General features: G+C 39.4%; 3 protein-coding genes across 9 annotated transcripts in view; 1 reads left to right on the forward strand and 2 right to left on the reverse strand.

The window, feature by feature from the left end:
* The window catches only part of LOC117533711, a 23,012-nt gene extending 12,597 nt beyond the window's left edge, over nucleotides 1-10,415 (reverse strand). For 4 of the 5 annotated variants that reach the window (XM_034197624.1, XM_034197616.1, XM_034197610.1 and 1 more), the window contains exons 1-5: nucleotides 2,489-2,963; nucleotides 1,870-1,914; nucleotides 1,214-1,378; nucleotides 416-501; nucleotides 212-330 (exon numbers count right to left, since the gene is read on the reverse strand). In XM_034197624.1, coding sequence (XP_034053515.1) covers nucleotides 212-330; nucleotides 416-501; nucleotides 1,214-1,378; nucleotides 1,870-1,914; nucleotides 2,489-2,659 — 586 coding nt within the window. In that variant the 5' untranslated portion in view covers nucleotides 2,660-2,963. Of the gene's footprint in view, nucleotides 1-211; nucleotides 331-415; nucleotides 502-1,213; nucleotides 1,379-1,869; nucleotides 1,915-2,488; nucleotides 2,964-10,339 lie in introns of those variants that run through there. The other variant, XM_034197640.1, reaches the window with a different exon arrangement.
* Nucleotides 3,876-14,788, forward strand: cdkn3 (cyclin-dependent kinase inhibitor 3). Its single transcript, XM_034197650.1, has 8 exons — nucleotides 3,876-3,921; nucleotides 4,667-4,763; nucleotides 7,652-7,707; nucleotides 7,801-7,845; nucleotides 8,578-8,800; nucleotides 11,223-11,254; nucleotides 11,349-11,452; nucleotides 14,254-14,788. Exons 2-8 carry the CDS (start codon nucleotides 4,684-4,686, stop codon nucleotides 14,341-14,343), a joined length of 630 nt encoding a protein of 209 aa, XP_034053541.1. The 5' UTR covers nucleotides 3,876-3,921; nucleotides 4,667-4,683; the 3' UTR covers nucleotides 14,344-14,788.
* cnih1 (cornichon family AMPA receptor auxiliary protein 1) lies at nucleotides 14,478-27,190 on the reverse strand. 3 transcript variants are annotated; one of them, XR_004567109.1, is made up of 7 exons: nucleotides 26,980-27,183; nucleotides 24,951-25,019; nucleotides 24,652-24,699; nucleotides 20,763-20,875; nucleotides 20,129-20,272; nucleotides 17,851-18,012; nucleotides 14,478-14,518 (listed from the first exon to the last, which is right to left on the reverse strand). XR_004567109.1 is itself a non-coding variant. In XM_034197663.1 (6 exons), the coding sequence occupies exons 1-6, from the start codon at nucleotides 27,058-27,060 to the stop codon at nucleotides 17,985-17,987; spliced, it is 483 nt and encodes a 160-aa protein (XP_034053554.1). In that variant the 5' UTR covers nucleotides 27,061-27,182; the 3' UTR covers nucleotides 16,239-17,984. The 3 variants fall into 3 exon arrangements, 2 of the variants coding, with proteins under 2 accessions (XP_034053554.1, XP_034053566.1); XM_034197663.1 differs by lacking the exon at nucleotides 14,478-14,518 and having other exon boundaries at nucleotides 16,239-18,012; nucleotides 26,980-27,182; XM_034197675.1 differs by lacking the exons at nucleotides 14,478-14,518; nucleotides 24,652-24,699 and having other exon boundaries at nucleotides 16,239-18,012; nucleotides 26,980-27,190.
* Between the last annotated feature and the right edge of the window lie 211 nt (nucleotides 27,191-27,401).

Genomic DNA, 27,401 nt, shown 5'->3' on the forward strand with positions numbered 1-27,401 from the left:
TTTGAAATAAGGCTGAAACATAACAAAGTGAACAAAGTTAAGGGGTATGAATACTTTCCGGATGCACTGTATTTCTTTCTCTCAGAATATTTTTTTCTTTTTCTGAGAATCTCAGAACTCCCAAAAATGTCACTTTAAATAACAGGAAAAAAATGCCTTACATATCTGACATCTGTAACAAAATGAGTACATTTATTGATATTTTTCTCACCGGTGCCCTCACTCAGTCCGGCTTTGAGTCCCTGCAGGAAGCAGTGCAGCAGCAGCTTCCCCCGGGACACACACGACGCAGCACACACACACTGCGTCCTGCGCTCACACACATCACCGCTGAACGAAACACAAGGAACCATGGAAACAACTGCTATTTATTTATCTATTTAATTATTTAAGTATTTGTTGTTGTTTTACTGACCTCTTGGCTGTGAGGCCCTTGTCTTCCTGCAGAGGTTTCTGTCTGTAGAGCTGCAGGATCTGACCGCTCATCACCCCCAGCTCCTCCTGCAAGAAAACAAGCAAAACACTCAGGAAATACACCAACAAATATTATTAACAATGTGTGTTGGGTTCAAACCCCACTGCAGTCAGCATGTCGTTGTGTCAACAGAAGTCCACTCTGAAATGTGCAGCTTTTATCTATACGTCCCTTTGAACTTTGGATTATACTTGTTTTTTTATATGGATATGACTATTGTGGTTGCACTGGATTTAAAGAGAAAACTTCTGCAAAGTGCCGGATGCTGTCGAAGGTGAGCAAACACTATGAGAGTTCACTATGGAGTGAAAGGTACAGTATGACATAAAGAACAGGAAAATACATGTGTTGAAAAGTCAGAAAAATAACATCATTTGGAAATATTAAATCAGTAATCTAATTATTGTAAAAAATGAATAATAATAATAAAACAATAGATAAATGGTGCAAAAATAATGAAAAATTAAATTAAAAAAATGTGGAATTGCTTGAAGAAGAAAAAACATTTAGTGAGTAAAAATAAATAGAGAAATAAAAGATAAAGAAATAAAATATCTGCAAATAAAATACGATAAATAAAATAATAGATTTAAAAAATGGTATATAGTTATTCTGTCTAATAACTGTAATGGGTGCACATCTTTGAGAGAATATAACCCATTTTATGTATTATGATTATGTGATCACAACCCTCTGTCTCCACATGATCACATGTCCCTCATCATCTGATGGTCTCACCCTCAGAGCCTCCACCAGCGCCTCCACACGCAGAGCCTTCTTCCTGCAGCTCCTCCGGTTCTCCTGCAGCTCCTCCCTCAGGTCGCTGTCTCCATGCTGGATCTGACTGAGCTCCATCAGGGCGCCGCTGAAGCCCGACTTCAGCTCCGACACCATGCCCTGCAGCTGATCAGTCACAATGTGTATACATTCATCAAAGCGGCACAATAAAACACGTGTTCAAACTCCTGATGCTGTAAGCATTGTAAACTGACAGGGGCCCCTCTGACCTAAAAGCGGGACACTGTGAGCCGGCTCACTGGTGTGGGGTCGGCGAGACAGCGAGACACCGCGGAACTCAGCCTGGGCACACACACAAACTCCCAGCCAGGCTGCGGGTGTGTGTGTGTTTCGGGCTAGGTTTCGCTGTGTCTCAGACGGCCACAGCTCACAGGGAGGGGGGGGGGGGGTAGGAGCTCCAACAAGCCGTTTAGGACAGAGAGTGAATACACATACTATACACTAAAGATGCTGTATGAGAAACCAATGTGAGTTTGGAACATTGCACAATATACATTTATTCTAGTAGACCTCCACAATGGAATTATGATCAGTAGAAATGGCCATGACATGGGAGCTTTAACAGAGGATAATGAGAGGAGCTGCAGGATAAATACCTTTGAGATCTCAGAGACGAGCTCGGCCTCCTGAGGCTTCATGACCTTCAGAGACACAGAAACCGCACACAAACAACACAAACAACAGGGCTGTTTGCAAACTCGGTGATAATCTGCACAAACATCACAAGTGTCCAAAGCTGAGAAAATGAGTAAAGTAGAGTTTGCAAGTCCACTGTGCAGAGAAAGGCATGCTCTCTTGTAATTCACTCCAAAACACAAGATATCATTCTGAACTAAATGCATATTTAATTTGTGGAAAAAGGACAAAAACGATATTAACTCCAAATGTATTTCCAGTTGCTTCAAGCACAAATTAATTTAAAAACCAAAACAGCCTATGAATACTTTTCTGCAGAATATTCAGCCAAGTGTATTTATAATTTAACATATGTATATTTATTGCATTAATGTAAGCATACAATAATCAATTCTGCTTAATAATACAACATTAAGTTTTTAGTCAATTGAGTACATGGAAAATGAAGTAGTTTTGGTTTGAAGCACTGAAAACATCTAATTTATTTCACATGTCCCTACCTATATATTAAAGTGTATGCATTAACTACAAGAGTTCAAATCACATTATAACCCAGATCTAAAGAGTTACATCATGTACCTGCTCAGATGTTGCTCTGCCAGCAGCCGCTCTGCTGAGGAAGCGTCCGGCTGCCAGAGAGCTGCAGGAAATATCTGCCAGAGCCAAGATCTGCTTACAGACAGAAGGCAGGATCAGCAGAACAACTGAACATCCAACATGCAACACATTTGTGTTTTTGCAAAAATGCATAATTGAAACGCACGTTTAAACTGCCTAATAACAGATCTCCTTATATCACTTTCAAAATGTGCAGAAATCAATTTGTCCTGCAGGTTGTGAGACGTTCATGCTACTTAAAAGCATCTTATAACATTTTTAAACATGATAACAAGTGAGTGAAGTTAAATGAATAAAAGCAACAGGACTCGCCTCAGTTAGAGCTCTTAGATATCCCTTCTCCAGACATATGAAAAGAGGCAGTAAATCCCCCCAAAAGACCCCAAATATCCAGTGCTTCCTCCTCTGTGGAGACGTGTGGATGTAGTGATGAGCGGTGTGTGTGTGTGTGTGTGTGTCTTCTGTGTAGCAGACTGCGTGTATGAGGTGTTTCTCAAGGAAGTCACGTTCAGTGTGTATCATGTAAACACCGTACAGGAAACACTTTACTATATTATTGTAAAACAGTATATTGTTGTGCATTTGTGTAAATGTTTTCCTTTTCAACATTTTATTGAATAGAAACCCTTTTTTGCATGTTTGATGAAATCCAGAGTAGTATTATAATAATATAGACCTCTGCATGACGTTAAGCGTGTATATATTTGGACCTAACAATTTAAACTTCAAATAAAAGACTATATTAAATCATCAAGTGCAATAATAATAATAAATAAACAATAATATCGTAATAATAATTATATTTAAAGTTGGTTTACAAATAAATAAATTAACTAAACCCCTGCTACTATAACTACGAGTAAGATGCTGATATTTGATTATTACATTTAAATTTAAAATTAAAAAATATATTTAAAAATTGTAAATTATGTGCAAAATAATTATGGAAATTAAATCCAAAGTGTGTAATAACTCCTAAAACATTTACAAAATAGGCTACATAACATACAAATACATTTTATATTTAGTGTTATTTATGTGCAGAATATATCAACTAAAATAGTATGTTCATATATTGTGTTATTGTGTATATTTACTGCATGATTTTACTCGGTTTCACGTTGAGACCATCGTTGAGAAACGTAGAACATTACGTTAATAGATTTTATCACCAGGTCCCAGAAAACGGGAGAGATGATTTTGTCGCCTATGATTTCCCTTTAATTTTCTTCACTCCGCCCGTGTGGATCAATCCGCAGACTAAATGGAGCAGCACTGTTTTGTGGAGGGGCGTGGTTAAGGGGCAGTACTTGAATCTGATTGGCCGCTTGACCAGTTGAAACTTTTCAAATCTACAGCAGCTGACGGAGCTGTCAAAACAGCCGGTGAGCGAGGTGAGAAATAACGACAATTAATACTGTATTTATCCACATTTATGTATGGCTTTAACACTACACAGCTTCCAATTAATCTCTTATAACAGCTACTTAAAGATATTTGATATAGTTCCTCTTTGTTTGGCGACTTTGTCTCATAAATTAGCTTTAAAGCTAACGTTAGCTAACTGACTGTCAGTAACACATGTCTCTCTGAACGTCATTCATATAAATAATAATAATTAAAACTGTAAATGTTAAATAAGGTGTTGTGTTTCAATATGTTTTGGGTATCAGAGCTAGCTTTAGCCAGAGTATAGCAGGTTTTATTCCTAGTTTTAAGGTCTGTGTTTAGCCTAGCTCTTGACATGTTAGCTTATTTAAAGGACCGATGTTTACCTTGGTTGCTGATTGGCTAATGGTTACATAAGCCAACAAATCACACAGCTTTTGGAGCACAGCAACAGTTTCCAAAGTGGTCTTGTTGTTTTTTTAAGAAGTTATTGCCTTTGCTATATCTTCCTTTTGAAAACGTGACATTGAGGTTTTTACAATGTTTCTGTAATACTTTTTTAATCCAAACCATTATTCTAAAAAGTAATCTGCAGATGAATCGAAACTGATGTATTTAGTTAAGAACACTTTTAATCAGATTTAGTTTACAGGGCTAAACCAACAGCTTTGTCCAATAGTCAAATGCACAGCAGAGAATGCATTTTTTAATATATATTTATTTGATATATGTTATTCTTCCTCCCTGCAGTGTGTTGCTCTGCAGCGATGAGGACGAGTGAGTTTGACTCTTCATCTGAAGAAGAGGATGCTGCAGACCAGCAGCTCGCACCCTTCCAAGTCTCCTGGTGAGAGCTTCTTATAATATATATAATTTGTTTGTTTTTATTATATATGTTTAAATTGTTTTATAATAATTGTATATGTCGTATATAAACAGAAAAAATATACATCTTACATTTAAAGCAAAAGGGCTGGTCGGTGCTGGTTTTCCTACAGAACAAATACAACTATATTTTAAATATAAGATGCGGTGCTAATCTCTTTAATGGTGGTTAATAAATACACTTTATTAGGTGCAATACTACCTCTTTAAAGTGGACCTATCATGCTATTTTTAGACAATAGCATAGGTCTCAGATATATAAAAATTAGGGCTGTCAAACGATTACAATTTTTAATCAGATTAATCACATATGCCATTTATTTATGTATATTGTTGTGGGAATGGAAAGATAAATGAAAGACGGCGGATATATCCATTTAACATACAGTATATGTTTATTATAACATTGTTCTGTGTGTCAAAATGAAAGATAGCCCACACACCTATCAATCATCAAACCGTGGGGTCTTAATTCATTACGTGTTGATTTCTATCAACGGGGGAGTACTTCAGGAAAGTCGACGGGGGGGGGGGGGGGGGGCCAGTGGAGTACTTCGTGACCACAGAGTGTGAACGCTGTTTTAGCGCAGTTCTCCAGTGAAGGGGGGGAGTCTCCCTCCGCAGCCGGTTGGCGTAGTTTTGGCACAATTCCGTTGTACAGACCGACGTTAACAGCAGCCCTGTCTGTGCACACGGAGACCGACTCTGTCGTCCGGTGATCTAACCGCCTTCTGGAAAAGCTTCACAAGTACGTGAATGCAAATGCGCAATGCAAATGCCATGCAATGCGATGCAATGCAAATGCGCTTTGTGACACAAGTGACGGTACACATTTCAGATTACGCACATAACCTGCGTACCAGTTATGTGCACTCCTGTACTACAGCAAAAGTATTCTCCGTCGGGACTTCCTGCAACAACACCACGCCGTTATCTTTATTATGATTGGCCAGAAGACATTATCAAAGATGTTCTATTGAGAAGACGATCACTACGTGACAAAAGTTTTCAAAACCGTGGCTACTGAAATCAATCTTACTAACTGCTGTCTGTGCAATTTACTCCGCGAGTTGGCAGACTTTATTTTGCTTACTTTAACATCATTTTTCATGGTGGGGCTAAGCCATTTCTTGGTATGGGTGTAGCCTACCCCAGCCATACCCTGGCGCTGTCACTGGTGGCACGTATGGGGCGAGCCATTCTGCACATGCGTTAAATGCGTTAAATATTTTAACGCAATTAATTCAAAAAATTAATTACCGCCGTTAACGCGATAATTTTGACAGCACTAATACAATATATAAAAAACATGTCTATGAAGTGTTTTGCTCAAAATACCAAACAGATCACCCATTCTAGCCATGCCTCATATCCCTCTATTTCACTTCCTGTTTCTAAAGTGCTGATTTGGGGATAAAGCTTTAAAAATAAAAATAATAATTGATAACAAATAAAAAAGTATGGGTCTGAGCTCATGCGGGACCCGGCAGCTACTGTCTAAACTAAATGCTGCCGTGATGAAACTCCATATCATGGATTATCAAGGATTGTCTCTGAAACAGTCTGGAGCTCAAAGGCTTTCTCTCTTGCCAGTTATACCACAAGGTGAGTTCCTTTTTACTTCCTGCTTCTTCACACACATGCTCTCCAGTACAGGTTAGCTCTGAGTGTTAGCGATGCTAATGGAAACACCGACCATATTACGTCCAAAACAGTCGGGCATTGTTTCTGATAGCAACGTTTCTGATTGGGCCGTGGGTCCACATTTCAGATATTATGTCATATCGGACGCAAATCTGGATCAGCTCCGTTGTTCCCCGTTTTTAGAGATTTGGGTACGGAGGAAAAGAGAGAGGGTTGTATTTTTTATTTTGTAATAGTTTTTGTAATATTCCTTTTTTTTCATCAATTTACTTCTTATTCAACATTTTTAATTATCTTACTGTGTATTTATACACCTTAGCAAATGACTTTTACTCAGAGTTGGGTGTAACGCGTTACAAAGTAACTGTAATAATATGACTTGTCGGTAACGGAGTAGTGTAACGCGCTACTTTTATAATTCAGTAATCACACTACAGTTACTAACATTGCCCCGACACACGTTACTTCGTTACTTACTAAAATCAGTCATAATCAAACCTCAACAAACACCTGCAAAGAACGCATGCTAAGGTGAAGCTAACGCACAGCTATTTGTTGTTTGTTTATATCACGTAGTCTGTTCTTCTTCTCTGTTTTCCGGTTGTTGCCTGTTTTGAATGACGAATACACACTACCGCCGCCTGCTGGTAAGGAGAGTTATTGCCACTCACGCATGCGCAGTTCGTACGTGCTCGGCTGAAGTCTTTGCGGTGTCTGGTTCCAGTGCAACACATGGCCAACACGCAGGAGAACACGCCGACGCAACAGCGTGAGCAGAGATAGACTGCGCAAAATATACAGATAGCAGGAGACAGAGGACAGCCACGGTCAGATAGGAGAACATTCAGGATCTGGATCAGTCTTATGCGACAATGGAAACTGAACTAAAGAGAACATTTGAAACTTTAGCAGTCTGCGTGATCTGCCTGCAGGGAGGGGCGGGCCGGCCCTGCGAGTAAAGTAACGAGTTACTTTATGTAGAGAGTAACGAAGTAGTGTAATATATTACTTTTTTTTAAAAAAGTAATATGTAATATATTACTTTTTTTTAGTAACGACCCCATCTCTGCTTGTACTACACATTTATAAACCTCTGATTCTGATCTTTGACAAAGTGAAAATCAGCTTGTTTTTAAATGAAAAATGTAAAACAAGCTTCACTGTGTCGTTTGTATTATATTTATATATTTCTTTATTGTCTCTCAGGTTACCTCTGTCCGTAGTGGAGAGCTCGCAGTTTCTGGGGATTTGTGCACTACCAGGTAAAGTCCAACTATATATAACTTTATATATATATCTTGTTTTACTTTTTTAAACGAACAATAATATAAACTCTTTCCTTTATTTGACTTCAGGCTGCAAATTCAAAGACATCCGCCGGAGTCTGGAGAGAGACGTTGGTAAGACGACATCTATCTTTACTGCTGCTTAAATAAATACTCAATATTAACACATGGGGTCAGGTATTCGGTACAGAAGAGTGAACATTGGATAAAGCCATGTTCAAAATCCTTGCTTCATTTTGTTGACATATTAGAGCAGGGGTGTCAAACTCAAGGCCCGGGGGCCAAATCCGGCCCGCCACTTCATTTTATGTGGCCCTGCAAGAGCTTACAAAGAATATAATGAGTTTATTATAATGTTACGTGCCGCTTTACAGGAGAACGTTGCTCATAAACTATATGTCCCACAATGCATCTCATTTTGTGACATGCACAATGAAGAGACTTGCAATTATTTTCCCTAGACTTCTGCTTTCAGACGTAGTTAATTATGAAGTTATTACCCTATCCGATAATAATCCAATGAAGAGGCAATAGTGTAAAATAATACATTATTGTATATTTATCTATGTATATTTATCTAGTCTTAAAGTTACCACTGGCCCTTTGAGTGCAACCATAATTCTAATGTGGCCCGCGATGAAATTGAGTTTAACACCCCTATATTAGAGTCAAACGTTTTAACCCTAACCCTCTTTGTATCACTCTATATATCAGGAAATATATGACTTTCTGCACGTTTTCAGTAATAAATTGTGTAAAAAAAACATGCTATGGAACCTAAATAGCCTCTCAGTTGAGCAGTGCATGAGTTTTCTTGTTTTAACATCTCGTCTTCCTTGTTCTCAGAGGAGCTGCAGAGCCAGGGGGTGCAGGATGTGTTTGTTTTCTGCACCAGAGGAGAGCTGAGTAAGTACCGGGTACCCTCCCTGCTGGAGGTGTACGAGCAGCGAGGTTTCACCGTGCATCACACTCCCTTCCCCGACGGAGAGGCACCGCCGATGGAGCTGAGCTGCAGGATCCTGGAGGAGCTGCAGCTCAGCATGCGGAGCAGCAGGAGGACCGTCATACAGTGAGTGAGAGCTGTCGACCAATCACAATAGAGCCGGCCAGCTAACCAATCAGATCAGACTGGGCTCTGGTTTCAGACAGAGGGTGAAAAGAGGTGCTGCAGCACAGGCAGTATGAGAAAAATAAAGAGCTTTTTGAACATTAAAACATGGAGACACGTCACAGTAGAGACACTACATACTGATATACACCTGAACATCAGCAGGAGAGGACTCTTTAAAGTAGAGACACTACATACTGATATACACCTGAACATCAGCAGGAGAGGACTCTTTAAAGTAGAGACACTACATGCTGATATACACCTGAACATCAGCAGGAGAGGACTCTTTAAAGTAGAGACACTACATACTGTTTTACACCTGAACATCAGCAGGAGAGGACTCTTTAAAGTAGAGACACTACATACTGATATACACCTGAACCTCAGCAGGAGAGGACTCTTTAAAGTAGAGACACTACATACTGATATACACCTGAACCTCAGCAGGAGAGGACTCTTTAAAGTAGAGACGGACTGAAAACCAGCAGTGATAATAAGGCTGCTGCTGGATCAGGTTTCACTTTGTAAATCCAGGACTTGTAAATTCTCCTGAGGCTTTCCATCCCTCAGAGAGCTGATAGAGCCGTTCACCAGGAAACTGATTACCCATAATGCATCAGAGAGTAACCATTTTAAAGGGATAGTGGAAATCCGCGAATTTTGGGTTTAACTTATGTATTTTTATTAAAAATAAGCATAATAAACCATTTTTTTTAATTTCATGCGCCTAGTTTCATTTTATTTTCAATTTTACTGCGCCCTCTCAATGAAACGAAATACTTCGGGAATCGTCGGGAATCTTCGGGTGATGACGAGAGCATAGGAAGACGGGCACAAACAATGGCGGACATTCAATAGCATTTGCATGTGAATAGCCGAGTATATTTCCATAAATATGATGATTGATTATCAGTAAAAAATTCTACGTGACACAACGACATTGGATTAACCTTGAGATGCGTTTTTATTCCGTTGAACACAACTTTTGATCACAAATCAAAAAAGGTAAGACGTAATTATTGTAATATTTTTGGAACCGGATGTTGTTTACTTTCTCTTTTCTGGCTGATAGCTCCAGGAATTCGAGGTCTTACAGTGATGACATTACACCTGTGGAGTCTCAGCTTTAAATCGTATATCTTGTTTGTGCAGTTAAGATAGTAATAAGGGCATTTCTACCGTGTGTTGTGTGTAAAAAAGCGTTAGCATTAGTTAGCATTGTTTCGCTCAATGCTAATTCAAAGGCTTGGTATTACTCTTGTGTTTTTTCTAGCTAACAATTGTTCTTATTGTCAGTTAGCGGAGTTTCTTACCTTTAAAAGGGTATGAAACATTAATAGTTTCATAAATGTTAAGAAGCCCTGAGACATGTGAGAGAAAAAAAACTGTGGGAGGGGTCCACTGGGGGGACCTTCGGGCTTAACTGGTTAACAATGATTCATATTTGTAAAGGCTACAGGTGATCTTAAGATGCGTGAGCTATGCTTAGGGACCTACCAGTCAAGATTATTTGTGCGTAGGGGTGCATCATCTGGCGCCTGGTCCTGGTCATCCTCGCCATTGCCCATGCCGTGAACCATCACCTCGGGCTCGAACAAATAAGGACGTAATGGTCCATCGTCTGGCTCAATATTGTCACCATCGTCGCTTACTGAACCGGATTCAGATTCAGTTCCTAAAACGACATTTTCGTAGGAAAGCCGAGAGGATGTTTCTGACTCGCTATCATCACTGGATACCTCGTACAATCCTTCTTCTTTGTCTGGTATATTTGCCCTTCCACGTTCATTCTGCATAGACGCCATGGTTTGTTATCGTATCGTCTTCCTAAGTTTTCGTCACTTCCGGTTTGGCTGAGTCGAACATTTCGTTTCTAAAAAACTTCGGGGAAGCTGCAATAAAGTGCTTCTAACATGCGTAAGGCAATTATTATATATTTTTAATCAGGTGTGATTGTTTTGGTACGTAATTATGCTTGTATATAAGTTAAAACGAAACTATTTGAGGTTCCATTTCCACTATCCCTTTAATGTGAAGCAGGGTATAATGGCTGTTTATACAATGCACCAGGTTCCTAGGCCCCTTAGTCTGCAGCATTTCAGACTCCAGAAATCTCAAACCCTTTTGTGAAGACGTAATGCACTCACGAGAGGCAGGTAAACCTCCAACGAGGGTTTGTTGAAAATAAATTACAGCGTCACTCAGCAGGTTATTTCCACGTCTACAAAACTTGAGTTATTTTTATAACATTTGGAAAACCAGAAGTCTCTGAACTAAGACATGTTTCCCCTCGGGACGTCTCTCGTTACACAATTCAACAATTTTCCTCCAGCTTTCACTGTTTCGACGAGATATTTTTACACTTTTCTTTCCTCTTCAGCTGCTACGGAGGCCTGGGACGCTCGGGATTAAGTAAGTATATTTCACTCATGCTTTTATTTAGAAAATCAAGATCAAATTGTTCTTTAAATGTTTAAATTGAACCGTTTTTTTATTGTGTTTCCAGTCGCCGCCTGCCTGCTGCTGCAGCTCTCTGTAACGATGACTCCTAACAAAGCCATAGAGATCCTGAGGGAGCACCGAGGAGGAGGAGCCATTCAGACGGTGAAGGTGAGACCTCTGACAATCCTCTCAATCTCATGCATTTAAATAACTACAGTCCACTGCAGCTTTTGCATGTTTATCCCCATTAAACATGCAGATACTTAGATGATGTGATGTCGATTTTACAACTTAAAGTTCACCTATTATGCAAAATTCTCTTCTTCATGTCTTTTGTACATCAACATATGTCCCCTCTTCTTCACGTCTCTTCTACATCAACATGTGTCCCCTCTTCTTCATGTCTCTTCTATCAACATGTGTCCCTTCTTCTTCACGTCTCTTCTACATCAACATGTGTCCCTTCTTCTTCACGTCTCTTCTACATCAACATGTGTCCCTTCTTCTTCACGTCTCTTCTACATCAACATGTGTCCCCCCTTCTTCATGTCTCTTCTATAAACATGTGTCCCCTCTTCTTCATGTCTCTTCTACATCAACATGTGTCCCCTCTTCTTCATGTCTTTTCTATAAACATGTGTCCCCTCTTCTTCATGTCTCTTCTACATCAACATGTGTCCCCCCTTCTTCATGTCTCTTCTATAAACATGTGTCCCCTCTTCTTCATGTCTCTTCTACATCAACATGTGTCCCCTCTTCTTCATGTCTCTTCTACATCAACATGTATCCCCTCTTCTTCATGTCTCTTCCACATCAACATGTGTCCCCTCTTCTTCATGTCTCTTCCACATCAACATGTGTCCCCTCTTCTTCATGTCTCTTCTACATCAACATGTGTCCCCTCTTCTTCATGTCTCTTCTACATCAACATGTGTCCCCTCTTCTTCATGTCTCTTCTATCAACATGTGTCCCTTCTTCTTCACGTCTCTTCTACATCAACATGTGTCCCTTCTTCTTCACGTCTCTTCTACATCAACATGTGTCCCTTCTTCTTCACGTCTCTTCTACATCAACATGTGTCCCCTCTTCTTCATGTCTTTTCTATAAACATGTGTCCCCTCTTCTTCATGTCTCTTCTACATCAACATGTGTCCCCCCTTCTTCATGTCTCTTCTATAAACATGTGTCCCCTCTTCTTCATGTCTCTTCTACATCAACATGTGTCCCCTCTTCTTCATGTCTCTTCTACATCAACATGTATCCCCTCTTCTTCATGTCTCTTCCACATCAACATGTGTCCCCTCTTCTTCATGTCTCTTCCACATCAACATGTGTCCCCTCTTCTTCATGTCTCTTCTACATCAACATGTGTCCCCTCTTCTTCATGTCTCTTCTACATCAACATGTGTCCCCTCTTCTTCATGTCTCTTCTACATCAACATGTGTCCCCTCTTCTTCATGTCTCTTCTACATCAACATGTATCCCCTCTTCTTCATGTCTCTTCTACATCAACATGTGTCCCCTCTTCTTCATGTCTCTTCTACATCAACATGTGTCCCTTCTTCTTCACGTCTCTTCTACATCAACATGTGTCCCTTCTTCTTCACGTCTCTTCTACATCAACATGTGTCCCCTCTTCTTCATGTCTTTTCTATAAACATGTGTCCCCTCTTCTTCATGTCTCTTCTACATCAACATGTGTCCCCCCTTCTTCATGTCTCTTCTATAAACATGTGTCCCCTCTTCTTCATGTCTCTTCTACATCAACATGTGTCCCCCTCTTCTTCATGTCTCTTCTACATCAACATGTATCCCCTCTTCTTCATGTCTCTTCCACATCAACATGTGTCCCCTCTTCTTCATGTCTCTTCCACATCAACATGTGTCCCCTCTTCTTCATGTCTCTTCTACATCAACATGTGTCCCCTCTTCTTCATGTCTCTTCTACATCAACATGTGTCCCCTCTTCTTCATGTCTCTTCTACATCAACATGTGTCCCCTCTTCTTCATGTCTCTTCTACATCAACATGTATCCCCTCTTCTTCATGTCTCTTCTACATCAATATGTGTCCCCTCTTCTTCATGTCTCTTCTACATCAACATGTGTCCCCTCTTCTTCATGTCTCTTCTACATCAACATGTGTCCCCTCTTCTTCATGTCTCTTCTACATCAACATGTGTCCCCTCTTCTTCATGTCTCTTCTACATCAACATGTGTCCCCTCTTCTTCATGTCCCCTCTTCTTCATGTCTCTTCTACATCAACATGTGTCCCCTCTTCTTCATGTCTCTTCTACATCAACATGTGTCCCCTCTTCTTCATGTCTCTTCTACATCAACATGTGTCCCCTCTGTGTAAAGAGACTCTGAAAGTTTCAGGAACAAAGATTCTCTCTCTTTTTGATCCATTTCTATAAAAACCTGTCTGAAAATGAGCTGATCAGATTTTGGCCACTTTATGATGTCATAACGATGTTTTGTCTTGTGTAACCATTAGCCAATCAGCAACCAAGGTAACCCCCCCCCCCCCCCTTATCACCTGAATCTCCTCCTAGAGCACCATTGAGTTCTTTGTAACCAAATGTCTCTCAGAGGGGCGTGGGGAGGGGCTCCTTATTTTCATCTAAAGTAACAGACAGAGAATCAGCACTTTGGAAACAGGCTGAAACAGAGGGGATTATGGGTAATGCTGCAATGACCTGTTTGGTGTTTGGAGCCAATCAGAGACATGTTTTGTATATATCTGAGACCTGTAATATATTGATGAAAAACAGTTTAATAGGGGACCTTTAAGGCTGCATCTTTTACCTAGTACGTGATAATAAAAAAAACTCAAAATGTGCTCCAGATAATTTAGTTATGTTCTTATAATCGGTTTGTTTGCTTTGACTATGTTCAATTTCTTTTGCTTTCATATTCAATGAGCAAACATGTGAAGTAACAACGTTCCATCACATTTCCCCGCAGCAATACAACTTCCTGCATGAGTTTCGGGAAAGCTTCGCAGCGTACCAGCAGAGCAGAGAGGTTTCCACAGAGCGCGGCGCGTCGCGGTGAAAATTAAATATGTATTTCCGCTAACGTGTGTGTGTGTGTGTGTGTGTGTGTGTGTGTGTGTGTGTGTGTGTGTGTGTGTGTGTGTGTGTGTGTGTGTGTGTGTGTGTGTGTGTGTGTGTGTGTGTGTGTGTGTGTGTGTGTGTGTGTGTGTGTGTGTGTGTGTGTGTGTGTGTGTTTTTTTTTTGTTAAACTGGAGGGCTTTCTGTCTTTATAGAAACGTGTATCCAATCAGCTGCATCTTCTGAATTTTTCTCCATATTTGTAACTTTGCAAGCTGGTACTTTACTGCTACATGTTATTGGCAAGGTGCTATATACATTGTTTTAATTGCATATCTACTGGCTTCCAGAGGAGAATCGCACAGATCCTTAAAATGTTTAAAAAAGGCTTTGAACTCAATTATCATAAGATTAGACGTATTGGTAATAAATATCTTTGAAAAATGCTTTTCCTGTTTTTTCATCATTATTCTTTTACCTTTTTAAACAGCTTTCAATTATAATAAACGTAACTGAGGTCAAAATATTAACACAAATCAGTAATCATCGGAAAAATATTTAAAACATTTCCACAGAACCTTGAATAAAATGTAAGTATATTAGAAATTATTTGTAAATAAAATGTCTTTAAAATACATACAATTATGCTTTTTGTCTTAATTTTCTTTCATTTAAAAAAATAGAACTTTTTGGAAACCTCAAAATATTTGGGTTAAAATTCCTCTCCCATTAATACAGTTTCGGGTGAACTTGACTTAAAATGATCCCTCACCCTTAGTAGTTGATTTTCTTAAAAGTTGTAAATCCTGATTGTCACTCAAAGAATTAAAGGGGACCTATCATGCGAAATGCACTTTTTGATGTCTTCTATACATCAATGTGTGTCAGGGAACTCACGCAGCGTCAGAAAATAAAACCCTCTCTCTTTTCCTCCGTACCCAAATCTCTAAAAACGGGTAACAACGGAGCTGATCCAGATTTGCGTCCGATATGACGTAATATCTGAAATGTGGACCCACGGCCCAATCAGAAACGTTGCTATCAGAAACAATGCCTGACTGTTTTGGACGTAATATGGTCGGTGTTTACATTAGCATCGCTAACACTCAGAGCTAACCTGTACTGGAGAGAGCGGGTGTTTCTCAATGTCGAGGACGCTTCCTTGGTAGGACAAGTCTTCCGAGTCAGGTCCTTCAGAAGCTAGGGAAGAATCCTGGCTTCCTGGCATTCTGAGAACGAAGAGTGGAACAGGCGAGCAAGTGTGCGTCATATGAGAGGCCCCGCCTTACATTTTCCGCCACAGATTTGGGAAATTGGTCCGTGCGCAAAGCATTGTGGGGATTTTAAGACCGCGGAGGATACGTGCAGCCTCGAAATTTCTACGAAGGACACCGGGCTCGGTAGAATTCCAAGAGCCTGGACCACGGAACAGTCCTTCGGCGGGACTCGATGACATAGCATCCTTGAAATAGTGGCTCTGGAGCATCCTTCCTTGACATTGAGAAACACCCAGCATGTGTGTGAAGAAGCAGGAAAATCCATGATATGGCGTTTCATCACGGCAGTATCTGCCGGTAGAATCTCCCGCATGAGCAGGCATAAGCTCCGCCCCTCTTTTTTATCAAATTTTTTTTTTTATTAAGCTTTATACCCAGAATCAGCACTTTTGAAACGGGAAGTGAAATAGAGGGATATGAGGCATGGCTAGAATGGGTGAGCTGTTTTGTATTTTGAGCAAAACACTTTATAGACATGTTTTTTATATATCTGAGACCTATGCTATTGCCTACAAATACCATCATAGGTGACCTTTAAATCTAACATGCAACAAGCTGTAGGAGCCATGTACTAATTTCCCTTTAAAAAAAAAAAAACATATCATTTGAGTCCAGAAAACAGAGTGGGATAGTTTTTTTTATTTAGATTCAAATAAACTCAAGTTGTCATTTTCTAGATGTGACATGAATGAATACATAAAAATGTTCAGTCTCCCGTTCCCTGATAAATGGCAATAAATACTCAGGAGTATTTATGAAAACGTCCTGTCTAACGGCCTCAACTCTAAACTGCTGGATAATGACCCGACACTGCGAGGAGTGTTTGATATCTTGGAGACATAAAAAAACAAAAACAATAAATAAACACTGAAGTTCCTAACGATGGAATATTTGGTGCTGAAATGAACAGAAAGCACAAAAACAAAGGAAATGTAAAAAGGTACATTCAACAGTATAGCAAGTTTTCTACCAAATTTCTAAATCAGAAGAACAGTGTTGCTCATTAATGCTGAACATATGAATATACTGTTGAGTTTACCCTTAATTTAGTACAGAAATACAAGTCACAACACATTGCTGGCTACTCTGGATTCACACTTAAGAAACATATTGCCATGGATTTCACATACAATGGCCGACGGGTGGGAACGCGCTACAACGGCCCTGAAACATTTCCATCAGGAGAAACACGCTGCATATGTGCCAAAACACGTGAAGAAACATCTTTACCAACTTGAGGAAACATGCAGCGATAAAGAAAACATTCACCAACTTGAGGAAACATGCGCAGCGTTTACTAAAAGCTGCAGAAACCAAACGCTGCAAATACAAAACGCTGCAAGAAGCTGAAAACACAACGGAGACCAGGGGACACTAAAGAGTGACGCACACAGCTGGAGACCAGGGGACACTAAAGAGTGACGCACACAGCTGGGAGACCAGGGGACACTAAAGAGTGACGCACACAGTTGGGACCGGAGCGCTTGGTGACGTTCAGGATTAAACGTGACTCACCAAGTGCTCCGGTCCCAGCTGTGTGCGTCACTTATTAGTGTCCCCTGGTCTCCCAGCTGTGTGCGTCACTTATTAGTGTCCCCTGGTTCCCGTTGAGCTTCTTGCAGAGTTTGTTGATGTTTCCATATTTGCATCGTTTCTGAATCTGTAATGTGTTGGCCATGGAGCGTTTTGGGCCGTTGCAACACGTTTGCACCCGCCAGCCACCGTATTAACAGGGATTACTTGATGTGATGCACGTCTAAATATATCAGATTAAAAACTGATGCGACAACCACGTTATGATTGTCCCCGTGCAACACGCCTCACTAAGTGATTTCAAACCAATGCACGTCACTGTAACTCCCAAAAAAACGTACATTTTTCTTAAGTCTCGTCTGCATTTAACTACTGGTTTTAGTGTCGATAATGAATCACGCTGCAGGTATAATTTAGCTGCTAAAAGCCCAGAATCTAATTCACAGGAAAAGCTAACGCGGCAACCGTCTGCCTATAGTTGTAAACACTCAAAATCTGGGAGAAAAAAAACAAACTTTATTTAAATCCCAAAGCATCAAAATCACCACATCAATAAAAAGGAAGAAAAATGAACTTGTCCTTCAGGTTTTTCCTTAGTTTCCAAAACATTTTAACTAGTGCTATGAGAGGAACGCTGCAACGAGATATTCTCTTTAAATCGGGGTTCATGTTTCCGGAAATGCGCTGTTTTTGCGCGCGTGTGTGTGTGTGTGTGTGTGTGTGTGTAAGGGGGGTTTTGAGAGTTCGTCTGTTGTCAGGTGTTTCTGAGCGTCGGTCCAGTTTCCCGCACTAACATCATCAGCGTCTGCTTTCTGGCATCCTTCAGCTTCCTTTAGGAGCTCACCAGAACATAGATCATCCTGTTAGAAACAAGAAAGAACAAGTTGGACACCTACAAATGTTGGATTTTACATCTCAGGGGTCATTAGGACCTATAAAACAGCTAAGGGACGTTGGATATAACAGCTAAGGGAGGTTGGTTTTTACAGTTAAGGGCGTTGAGGGATGTTGGATTCTAAATCTCGAGTCATTTTGTCCTATAATACAGCTAAGGGATGTTGATTTTACACTTAAGGGGTTTTGGATTTGAAATCTCAGGCTATAATGTCCTAAAATACAGTTAAGGGATGTTGGATTTTATAGTTAAGGGCCGTTATGTCAAATAACACAGTTAAGGGAGGGTGGATTTTAGGGTTAAGGGATGTTGGATTTTATAGTTAAGGGTCGTTATGTCATATAACACAGTTAAGGGAGGGTGGATTTTAGGGTTAAGGGCCGTTATGTCAAATAACACAGTTAAGGGAGGGTGGATTTTAGGGTTAAGGGATGTTGGATTTTATAGTTAAGGGTCGTAATGTCAAATAACACAGTTAAGGGAGGGTGGATTTTAGGGTTAAGGGATGTTGGATTTTATAGTTAAGGGTCGTAATGTCAAATAACACAGTTAAGGGAGGGTGGATTTTAGGGTTAAGGGCCGTTATGTCAAATAGCACAGTTAAGGGAAAGTGGATTTTAGGGTTAAGGGATGTTGGATTTTATAGTTAAGGGTCGTAATGTCCAAATAACACAGTTAAGGGAGGGTGGATTTTAGGGTTACGGGATGTTGGATTTTACTTTAGAGGTCATGTCCTATAAAACAGTTAAGGGACGTTGGATATAACAGTTAAGGGATTTTGGATTTAACGTCGGAGGGTCATTTTGTCCTATAATACAGCTAAAGGATGTTGATTTTACACTTAAGGGATTTTGGATCTGAAATCTCAGGCTATAATGTCCTAAAATACAGTTAAGGGAGGGTGGATTTTATAGTTAAGGGATGTTGGATTTTATAGTTAAGGGCCGTTATGTCAAATAACACAGTTAAGGGAGGGTGGATTTTAGGGTTAAGGGATGTTGGATTTTATAGTTAAGGGTCGTAATGTCAAATAACACAGTTAAGGGAGGGTAATTTTAGGGTTAAGGGATGTTGGATTTTATAGTTAAGGGCTGTTATGTCTATAAAACAGTTAAGGGACGTTGGATATAACAGTTAAGGGATTTTGGATTTAACATCGGAGGGTCATTATGACCTATAAAACAGTTAAGGTAGGTAGAATTTTACTGTTAAGGGATTTTGGATTTGACATCTGAGGGTTGTTACATTCTATAATATATTTGTGGGGTGTTGGATTTTATAGTTAAGGGTCATTAATAAAACAGTTAAGGGATATTGGATTCTACAGTTAAGGGATTTCAGATTTTAAATTTCAGGGTCATAATGTCCTAGAAAACAATTAGGGGTTGAATTTAACGTAAAGGGACGTTGGATTTCTCACCTAAGGGTCGTTCTATTATAAGGTGTAGGGACGTCACAAGAAACAATAATTCGATAGCAAGTCGATGCTTAAATTCACAAACCGCGTTGGTACCTCTGGTCCTGGGAGCTTATAGTTTGATAGCAAGGCTTTAAAAAAATGATAGGAGAGAGTAAACTCACCTGTTAACATTATAATGCTATATTGTTAAAATATATCAAAGTAAAATTGACAGAAGTGCGATTGACTTGCATTATGCTGCGTTCAAGCATTACTCCATAAACATGAGCTACAATGTTAGCCACGGTCTGAATGAAGCGTTTTAAAAGCTGTCGTCCTGCAACCAGAACTCCCTGATCAGGAGTTCAGACGTTTTACTATTCTTAATCATTATCCCGTTATCTGGCATCCTTTTTGACCCACTTTTGCAATTAAATCCCATCTGAAATCAGTTGAATTTTGCCGCTGAATTACAGCAGCAAAATTCAACAACATAATAATTGTGAGTTTCGAAGGCAAATAAGCACCAAACCCAATCTGCTCTAGACTTTTTACATTTAGAAATATGGCAGATTGCCCTAGATGAAGTTAACTCCATGATTGTTACAAACTACATATCCCCAGATAAAATTATTTTTAAAAGAAAATCACTTTACAACCAAGTTAAAAAGAGTTTCTGTACCCGTAGAGATAGTAGAAGAAGGACAGCAGGTAGAAAGCCAGTTTGCACCAGCCTTCTTTTTGACAGAAGGCCAGGATGTCAGCGTTCATGATGGTGGTCGGGTCGTAGAGCCCCGGACTGCTCATCACCGGTCTGCTCATATACCTGCAGCACGGGGACACAAAGACATGGTCATTGTCAGCCAGCTGCAAGGCATCATGGGAGTTGTAGTCTTTAGCTTCTCCCAGTTAGGATTCCTGCAGTGTCCATGGTTCAGGAGGTTTTAACAAATCAGTTTTCCCTGCACGCTGTTATGGCTAACGATTATTTTTAGTATCGCTTTAATCTGCTGATAATTTTCTAGATTAATAGTTTGGTTTTATTTATTCTCGTTACTCAGAGTCCAAGGTGATGTCTTCAGCTGTGTTGTTGTCAGTCCATATCCCAGAGATATTACTTTAATTTGATATTAAATAGAGAAAAGCAGAACTTAAAACTTGATGTGAATTATCCTAAAATGAAATAATTCAAACGGGAACATGATATACCTCCTTGAATCTGACTATTCTGTACTTTGTCCTGCACACTAAATGGCTCATCGTGTATTAATAGATAAAGCATTCTAACTGGTTATTCATTTATGAGCGATACCCACCTCCAGACATGATAGGCGAACAGCGGCAGGTTGAGAGAGAGCGTCAGCCACTCGGCCGCGCAGAAGAACATCACGCAGAAGAAGAAATGGATGAGATACTCTGGGAGAACCAGCTTAAAAACAGAGCAAAATAAAAACAACATGTTAAAATACACGAGCATTTAACCGTGAACCTCCTTGTTCTTATAACCCTGTATACTCGTTTACTGCCAGTCAAATTGCCTCACTAAAGACTTAATCATTCATTGAAGTGACAGAGATAATGAGGCCTCTTTACAAAGAGCTATTTTAACTGCAGTCAGCTCCACAGAGAGTCAGAGACAGGAGGAGTGAAATATTAATGAGCTGCTTTAATTAACAATGCAATATGTTATTAAGCCTCCTGTCGCACTCTCATGCCCCTCTGCTGCAGGTTACATATGTAAACAGTGCTTCATCATGCACCCATCTGACATACTGCGTAACACAGTTAACAGGGAGGGAAATGAAGGCCTGCCACCTGCAAAATGAGAGTGATTTTAACACTAACATGAGGAGAAAAGACCCCACTTGGCTGGCTATCATCTCCCACAGTGAGGGTTATCATTACCTCCAGATGTCCTCTGCTTAATGTGTGACTGCAGCCAGGTAGCTTTTAGCACTAGGGATGCACGATATACTGCATGTTGAGAAATGCGTTATTAGATATCATTCAGAAATGATAACTAATACATATTTGTTTCTGTTTCAGAGGAAGATAGGGCTGCACGATATTGCACCAATGCTTCCTGATTTGGTCGATCCTTTTGTAGCCACATCTTTCCCACATGACTGTTGTTACATTTCTTTTGAAACCAAATGTTACTTTTCTGCATGTGTCTCCTATTCGTTAATGAAGGATTGTGATTGTTAGACGTGGATAAAGCTTGCTTGTCTCACACCAGCAACAAACTGTATCCAAGAGGCTTACAATTAGAGTACGTTGTGTAAACTAGTCATCAAAACGGTTATCCTTTTGTATCAAGCAGCAAGAGAGTTGTGCCATGATGCATTTGTGTTAATTACTTACTTGACATTGAAAATATTAGTTGTCTTATCTGTAGCAAACATGTACATATTAGACATCGTGCATCCTGCTTTATCACCGACTTATAATTGTGTTAAATAAAGCGAGTTACTAGTGGAATTAAAAAAATCTAGGAGGTTGTTGCAGGTGGATAAAAAAGGCTTATTTCCCACCCTGGTTACATGTCACGGCTAATCAAATCTGACCACAGATCAAAAGGGGAACCCCATCAAAGACTTGTTCTGCAGAATATTTATCTTTGTGTATGCAGTGACGGCAGAGCGTCCTGACAAACACACTGTAAACAGGACCATGCTGAGAGCAGTGAGGATGCAGCAGCAGCTCACTGTGGTGGGGGGGGCAGATGGAGGCACCACATGGAAGCCATGCATTCAAAAAGTGCAGAGGGCGGAGGGGGGGGGGGAAGGCAGTCCACAGATGGAAAGGTGAGGGAAAGGTGCAGGAAAGGGAGGAGTGGAAATCCTGCACTGTGCTGCCAAATCCAAAACAAGAGCAGAAACACTGCAGCTCACATCCTCCTCACACAAAAAGACAAAAACTGCAGAAAGAACTGAGGATTAGAGACGGAGGAATGTATGTTTAAAACTAAAATCTCTCCTCCTACTCCTGAAATCACTAACCAATCAGCTGCTGCTAAATATTGCTGTGTGTTGGGATTCTGCCGCCATCTGCTCAGAACCGCAGGCGACGAGGCTGGAGCCAAAACTAGGGCTGCACCGAATGTCTTTATTTTTCACACTCTTAAGCTTGAGGTTTGCCAACGAAGCTGCACACGTCTGTCGTAGTATTAATGGTTGTCCTCATCCTGAAAAAAAAACCTACATTTTAAATCAATTTTATGAATCCGATTAGATTTGATTATACGAACTTCCTTTATGAGCCGTACTCATTAGTGCACGTTCTTTATGTGTGGTAAGCGGGAGGGCAAAAGCTTTTTAGAACGCAGTGAAAACGCTTTTTTTTTAAAAGGCTAGAAGCAACAAATAATTTAAGTCCAATATCTATAAATAACCAAGACCGATATTTAAATAAATATAATTTGATAAAATCAAATTAGGTACAAAATTGCTGAACTTGTATTAAAATGTATTAAACACTGTCACTGGGTGTTTCTCAATGTCGAGGAAGCCACTATTTCAAGCATACTACGTCGAGTGCCGCCGAAGGACTGTTCCAATGTCCAGCATACTTGGAATCCTACCGAGGCCGGCGTCCTTCGTAGCGAGAAATTTCGAGGCTGCACATGTGTAGACTCCGGTCTTAAAATCCCCACAATGCTTTGCGCACGGACCAATTTCCCCAAATCTGTGGCGGAAAATGTAAGGCGGGGCCTCTCAGATGACGCACACCTGCACACTTGCTCGCCTGTTCCACTCTTCGTTTTCCGAATGCCAGGAAGGATTCTTGCCTCGCTTCTGAAGGAAGTGACTCAGAAGACATGTGCTACCAAGGAAGCGACCTCGACATTGAGAAACACCCACTGTCTCCATTTAATGATGTTCATCTGCATTGCACTTAAAATTAGTATCAACAAAAATAAATGTTTAATGGTAAATCAAAAAATGTTTTACTTAAATGTATAAATTAATTTAAATAAAACAATTTTAAAAAGTTTTAGCGCACAACATGTATTAGCAGACAGCAGCATCTCCTGGTTTCTTAGAAACAAAATGTTTTAAACTCACATAAATGATGGATAATTAATGAAGTTTTAAACTTTTCGGTACAGCCCGAGACAGAATTGAGTTCAAAATGGTGGCTTTGTTTTTCTAATTGATGAATCAAACTGCAGCATACACTTCAACAATCAAGCTGTACCATGATCCACAGCTCAGAGTTCCCGCTATTCAAAAAGCTTAGCTAGAAAAATCCTGCTTGAATTGATATCTTTACTACTTTATAATACTGTGATTTAAAAGCTTTTTCAGGGCCGGGGTCAATATACTTTTTAATCTCAAACTCACGACAAGTTTTCAGATTTTTCTGACTGGGGATATACTATTGCGATAACTGTAACACTATTTGCAACAAAGGGTAGGTTGTAATAAAGATCATGCATGTTTGAGCATTTGCAAGTCTTTTCAGTTAACAGCTACACTTCAAATAATAAAATTGCCACTTCTACACACTCTTAAAATCTAAATATGCACCTAAACAAATAGTTACATGAGGTGTAAACTAGGGCTGTGCGATTATGGCAAAAATCCTAATCACGATTATTTTGGTCAATAATTGATATCACGATTATTAAAAACGATTATCCATTTACTTTGAAAACATCAATTTATTGAAAAAAATATGTGAACAGTGTGTTTTTAACAGTTGATTACCCTGAACTTTATAATTCAACTGAAAAACCAATAACAAAACAAAACAATAATGCAACTACATTTTTTTTAAAAATAAAAATAATAATCGTTTTATTTCGATTACTTTGTTTTCGTAATCGTTGCAAGCCAAAATCGAGATTAAAATACGATTAATTGCAAAGCCCTAACACACACTGTGGCTCTTACAATCTAAATATGCACCTAAACAAATGGTTACATGAGGTGTAAACAATAAAAAAAGCACAATCTTTAATTTCCATTAATGCTCGAACCCTTAAAGCAACACTTTAAAAGGCTTAAGAAAATCATCAGTCACTAAAATATAAAATATTTTACAGGAAAAAGAAACCTGTCGTCTAATCCCGGGCTAAACTCCGGCTTTAACTCTGAGATTAGTTAACTGAAAAGACGTTTGCAAACACTTCTCCGTGCAAAATGACAAGACTGCAGACTTGAGTTGAACTGAGCGAGCATTTTAAAGACTGGTACAAACCTTTAATGCAAATTTGATTCTCTTAATCTTTTTGACCTTTTCAATTGTCTTTTTGTCAAGTGTAAAACAAATAGAAGCAGATTAGGACAAAACAAAAGCATTAGAGTTTTTACAGCTGGAAAGATCACTGAATTCACACAACAGGCAGGTTATTTAGCATAACAGTGCAGAGAAATGATTGAGAAAAGACAGATAGGCGGATAAAGTCCTCCTAAAGTAAATAAAAAGACATTTCAACAGAGCTTTTTCTGCATGCAAAGAGGCAAGGAGGGTGTGTGAGGTACGGTGGAGTCACTTACCGGATTTAAAGTGTTACACTGATCTATAGGATTCTTGTAATCAGTCTTGAGCTCATCAAATGCTATTATCTGGAGCGGGAGAAAGACAATCACAATGTAAGAAATCACAAACGGCAGCTGAACACATGAAAAAAGGCTTTGAATTGATTCGGTAAGATGGGAGAATTATAGTATGTTCAAGGGCATCCGTTTTCAGCCTGTAAAATTAACTATTTTATCACCGAATGTACATTTTATATTTTACCTGGCACTCAATAGATGACCATCGTTTGCTTTTGTGTCCTGTGGGATGCAAATCTAAAAGCAACTTGCATATTTGACCAGCATTTGTCTGGTACATCATGCAAATGTTGTGCCCTTACAATATCATAATACGAGACTGGATATCTTCTTAGATTTTGGATATTCTAATATGGTATACGTGGAACCTTTTGCAGGTTTTAAAGGCGTCATAAGTGTGTATCATCAATATGTCACTTTGTTATTGTAATGCCACATCTTTTACTAAGAGCAGTAACTTCATACTATAGATATGTTTTTTTTGTCTCCAATTGGTCTGCAACTAATGGTTATTTTCACTGTGAAATTATCTGTAATGTTCCCCTCCAATGAATCAATTATTATCTATTTTACTAAATAGAAGAAAATTGTGAAAAACGGCCATTATAAATTCCAAGAAGCAAAGAAGCTTGCTAATTGTAATTTTTGTCCGACAAAAATGGTCACAAACAATTGCAGCAAATCCTGTAAAATGCCAGGATGAAATCAAATAATTATTGGAAAATATTTTTGATATACATTTGTACTATACGACAAAATATTCTAGCGTTACCCCTCATAGCAATGTAGGACATATTGGCCAAATATTCTCGTCGTTTACAACTGAAACCTACTAACAACATCGTAATGACGTGATATTTAATAATATGTTCACATCCACAATCCATGTAATTTTCTTTATTCTAAATGACACATAATTAATGTTCATTTACACCAACAAACTATATTTATGTGGTAAACATGTGTTACGTTAACAATGTAACTTTTTGAGTAATGATCAACTAAAGTAAAAGCAGAAGTGGAAGAAGTACTCAGAGCTTGAATTTAAGTAAAAGTGGAAGTACCAGAGTGTAGGAAAACTATGTTATAAGTAAAAGTCCTGCATTCAAAATGTTACTCAAGTAAAAGTACAAAAGCATCAAAATATACTTAGTTTACTACTTGATTATAATTATTGATGCATTCAACATTACATGCATTCAAGTGTTATCAAAGGTGCAGCTAGTTTTAATAATGTTTTACTGCAGGGTAGCTTGTGAATGTACTGCAGGTGTAACTAAAGTCTGATTTAAGTGTTGTTTATATTCCATAGTAAGTGATTTACCTCAAGTGAGTAAATGTACTCAAGAACATTTATTCAACTACCCACCACCACTGAGTCAAGTTTACAATCTGCACTGATTATATTGACATTGTGAAAGTAAAATAAACAATAACAAAACAAGAAACTGTGACATGTCGTGGAAACAGACAGAATCTCTGATGATTGACAGCACCATCACAGTTTGACGTTACTGTTAGCTAAGCTTGCTAACAAGCTATCAGATAATAATATCTATAATAATTTAACAGGCATGATACATGATTAGACATGTGTTATTTTATAAGAACTACGGTTAATAACACATTAATAGTAGAAGAGGGTTACGTTAAAACGATTTAATAGTTTTTAGTTGATGTTTTTTTTTTACTGCTAGCTAACGTTAGCTCCTAGCCCAACGGCTGACTGTAATAATGCCATTCATTCTAGAACGGTTGACTTGACGTATTTTTCAAAGCGCGGCAGTTGCTATGGACCTAACGTCAGATCCAGACGTTAAAACGGTTAAAAACGTCCCGGGGGAAATGCCCCAAAGACGGCCTGGCATACACGTTAGCCCCGGTCTTAAATCGCCGTTCCTGGCTCTTTTTGTAATTAGTGCCAGGGGCCGAAAGTCTTTATCTCACAGTGCCCCAAACGTGTACTCACATGCCAGATAGCGAAGAAGATAAGAGCCGCTGTGAGCAGCAGAGCCAGCATGTAACAGAAGGCCGCGAATGTGAACGCCATTTTCACTCCGGTTCTGTGGGTCGGGTCCTGGCTCGATCCGTGGCGGTGATGCAGAGGCAGGCAGTCGGTCACCGGGCTGAGATTGTGTCGGTTGGTCTTCTTCTACAGTCAGTAGTTAGCTAGCTGATAGCAATACTGCCATCTTCTGGAGTAATTTATGTGCTTCTGGGCATATTCTCCTACTCCAACGTTACTGAAATTGCCTGTGGTGGGTGGTTCTGGTTCCTAACACATATAATATATAAGAACATCGTTGGCCTGTCATGGTTAATTGTTTCCATGATGGCTTGTTTTATATTTTCACTTTCAGGTCAATGATGAATCTGATAGAGGAACATGTT

This window comes from Gymnodraco acuticeps, unplaced genomic scaffold (assembly GCF_902827175.1).
Source record: "Gymnodraco acuticeps unplaced genomic scaffold, fGymAcu1.1, whole genome shotgun sequence".
In the NCBI taxonomy this organism is placed as follows: domain Eukaryota; kingdom Metazoa; phylum Chordata; class Actinopteri; order Perciformes; family Bathydraconidae; genus Gymnodraco; species Gymnodraco acuticeps.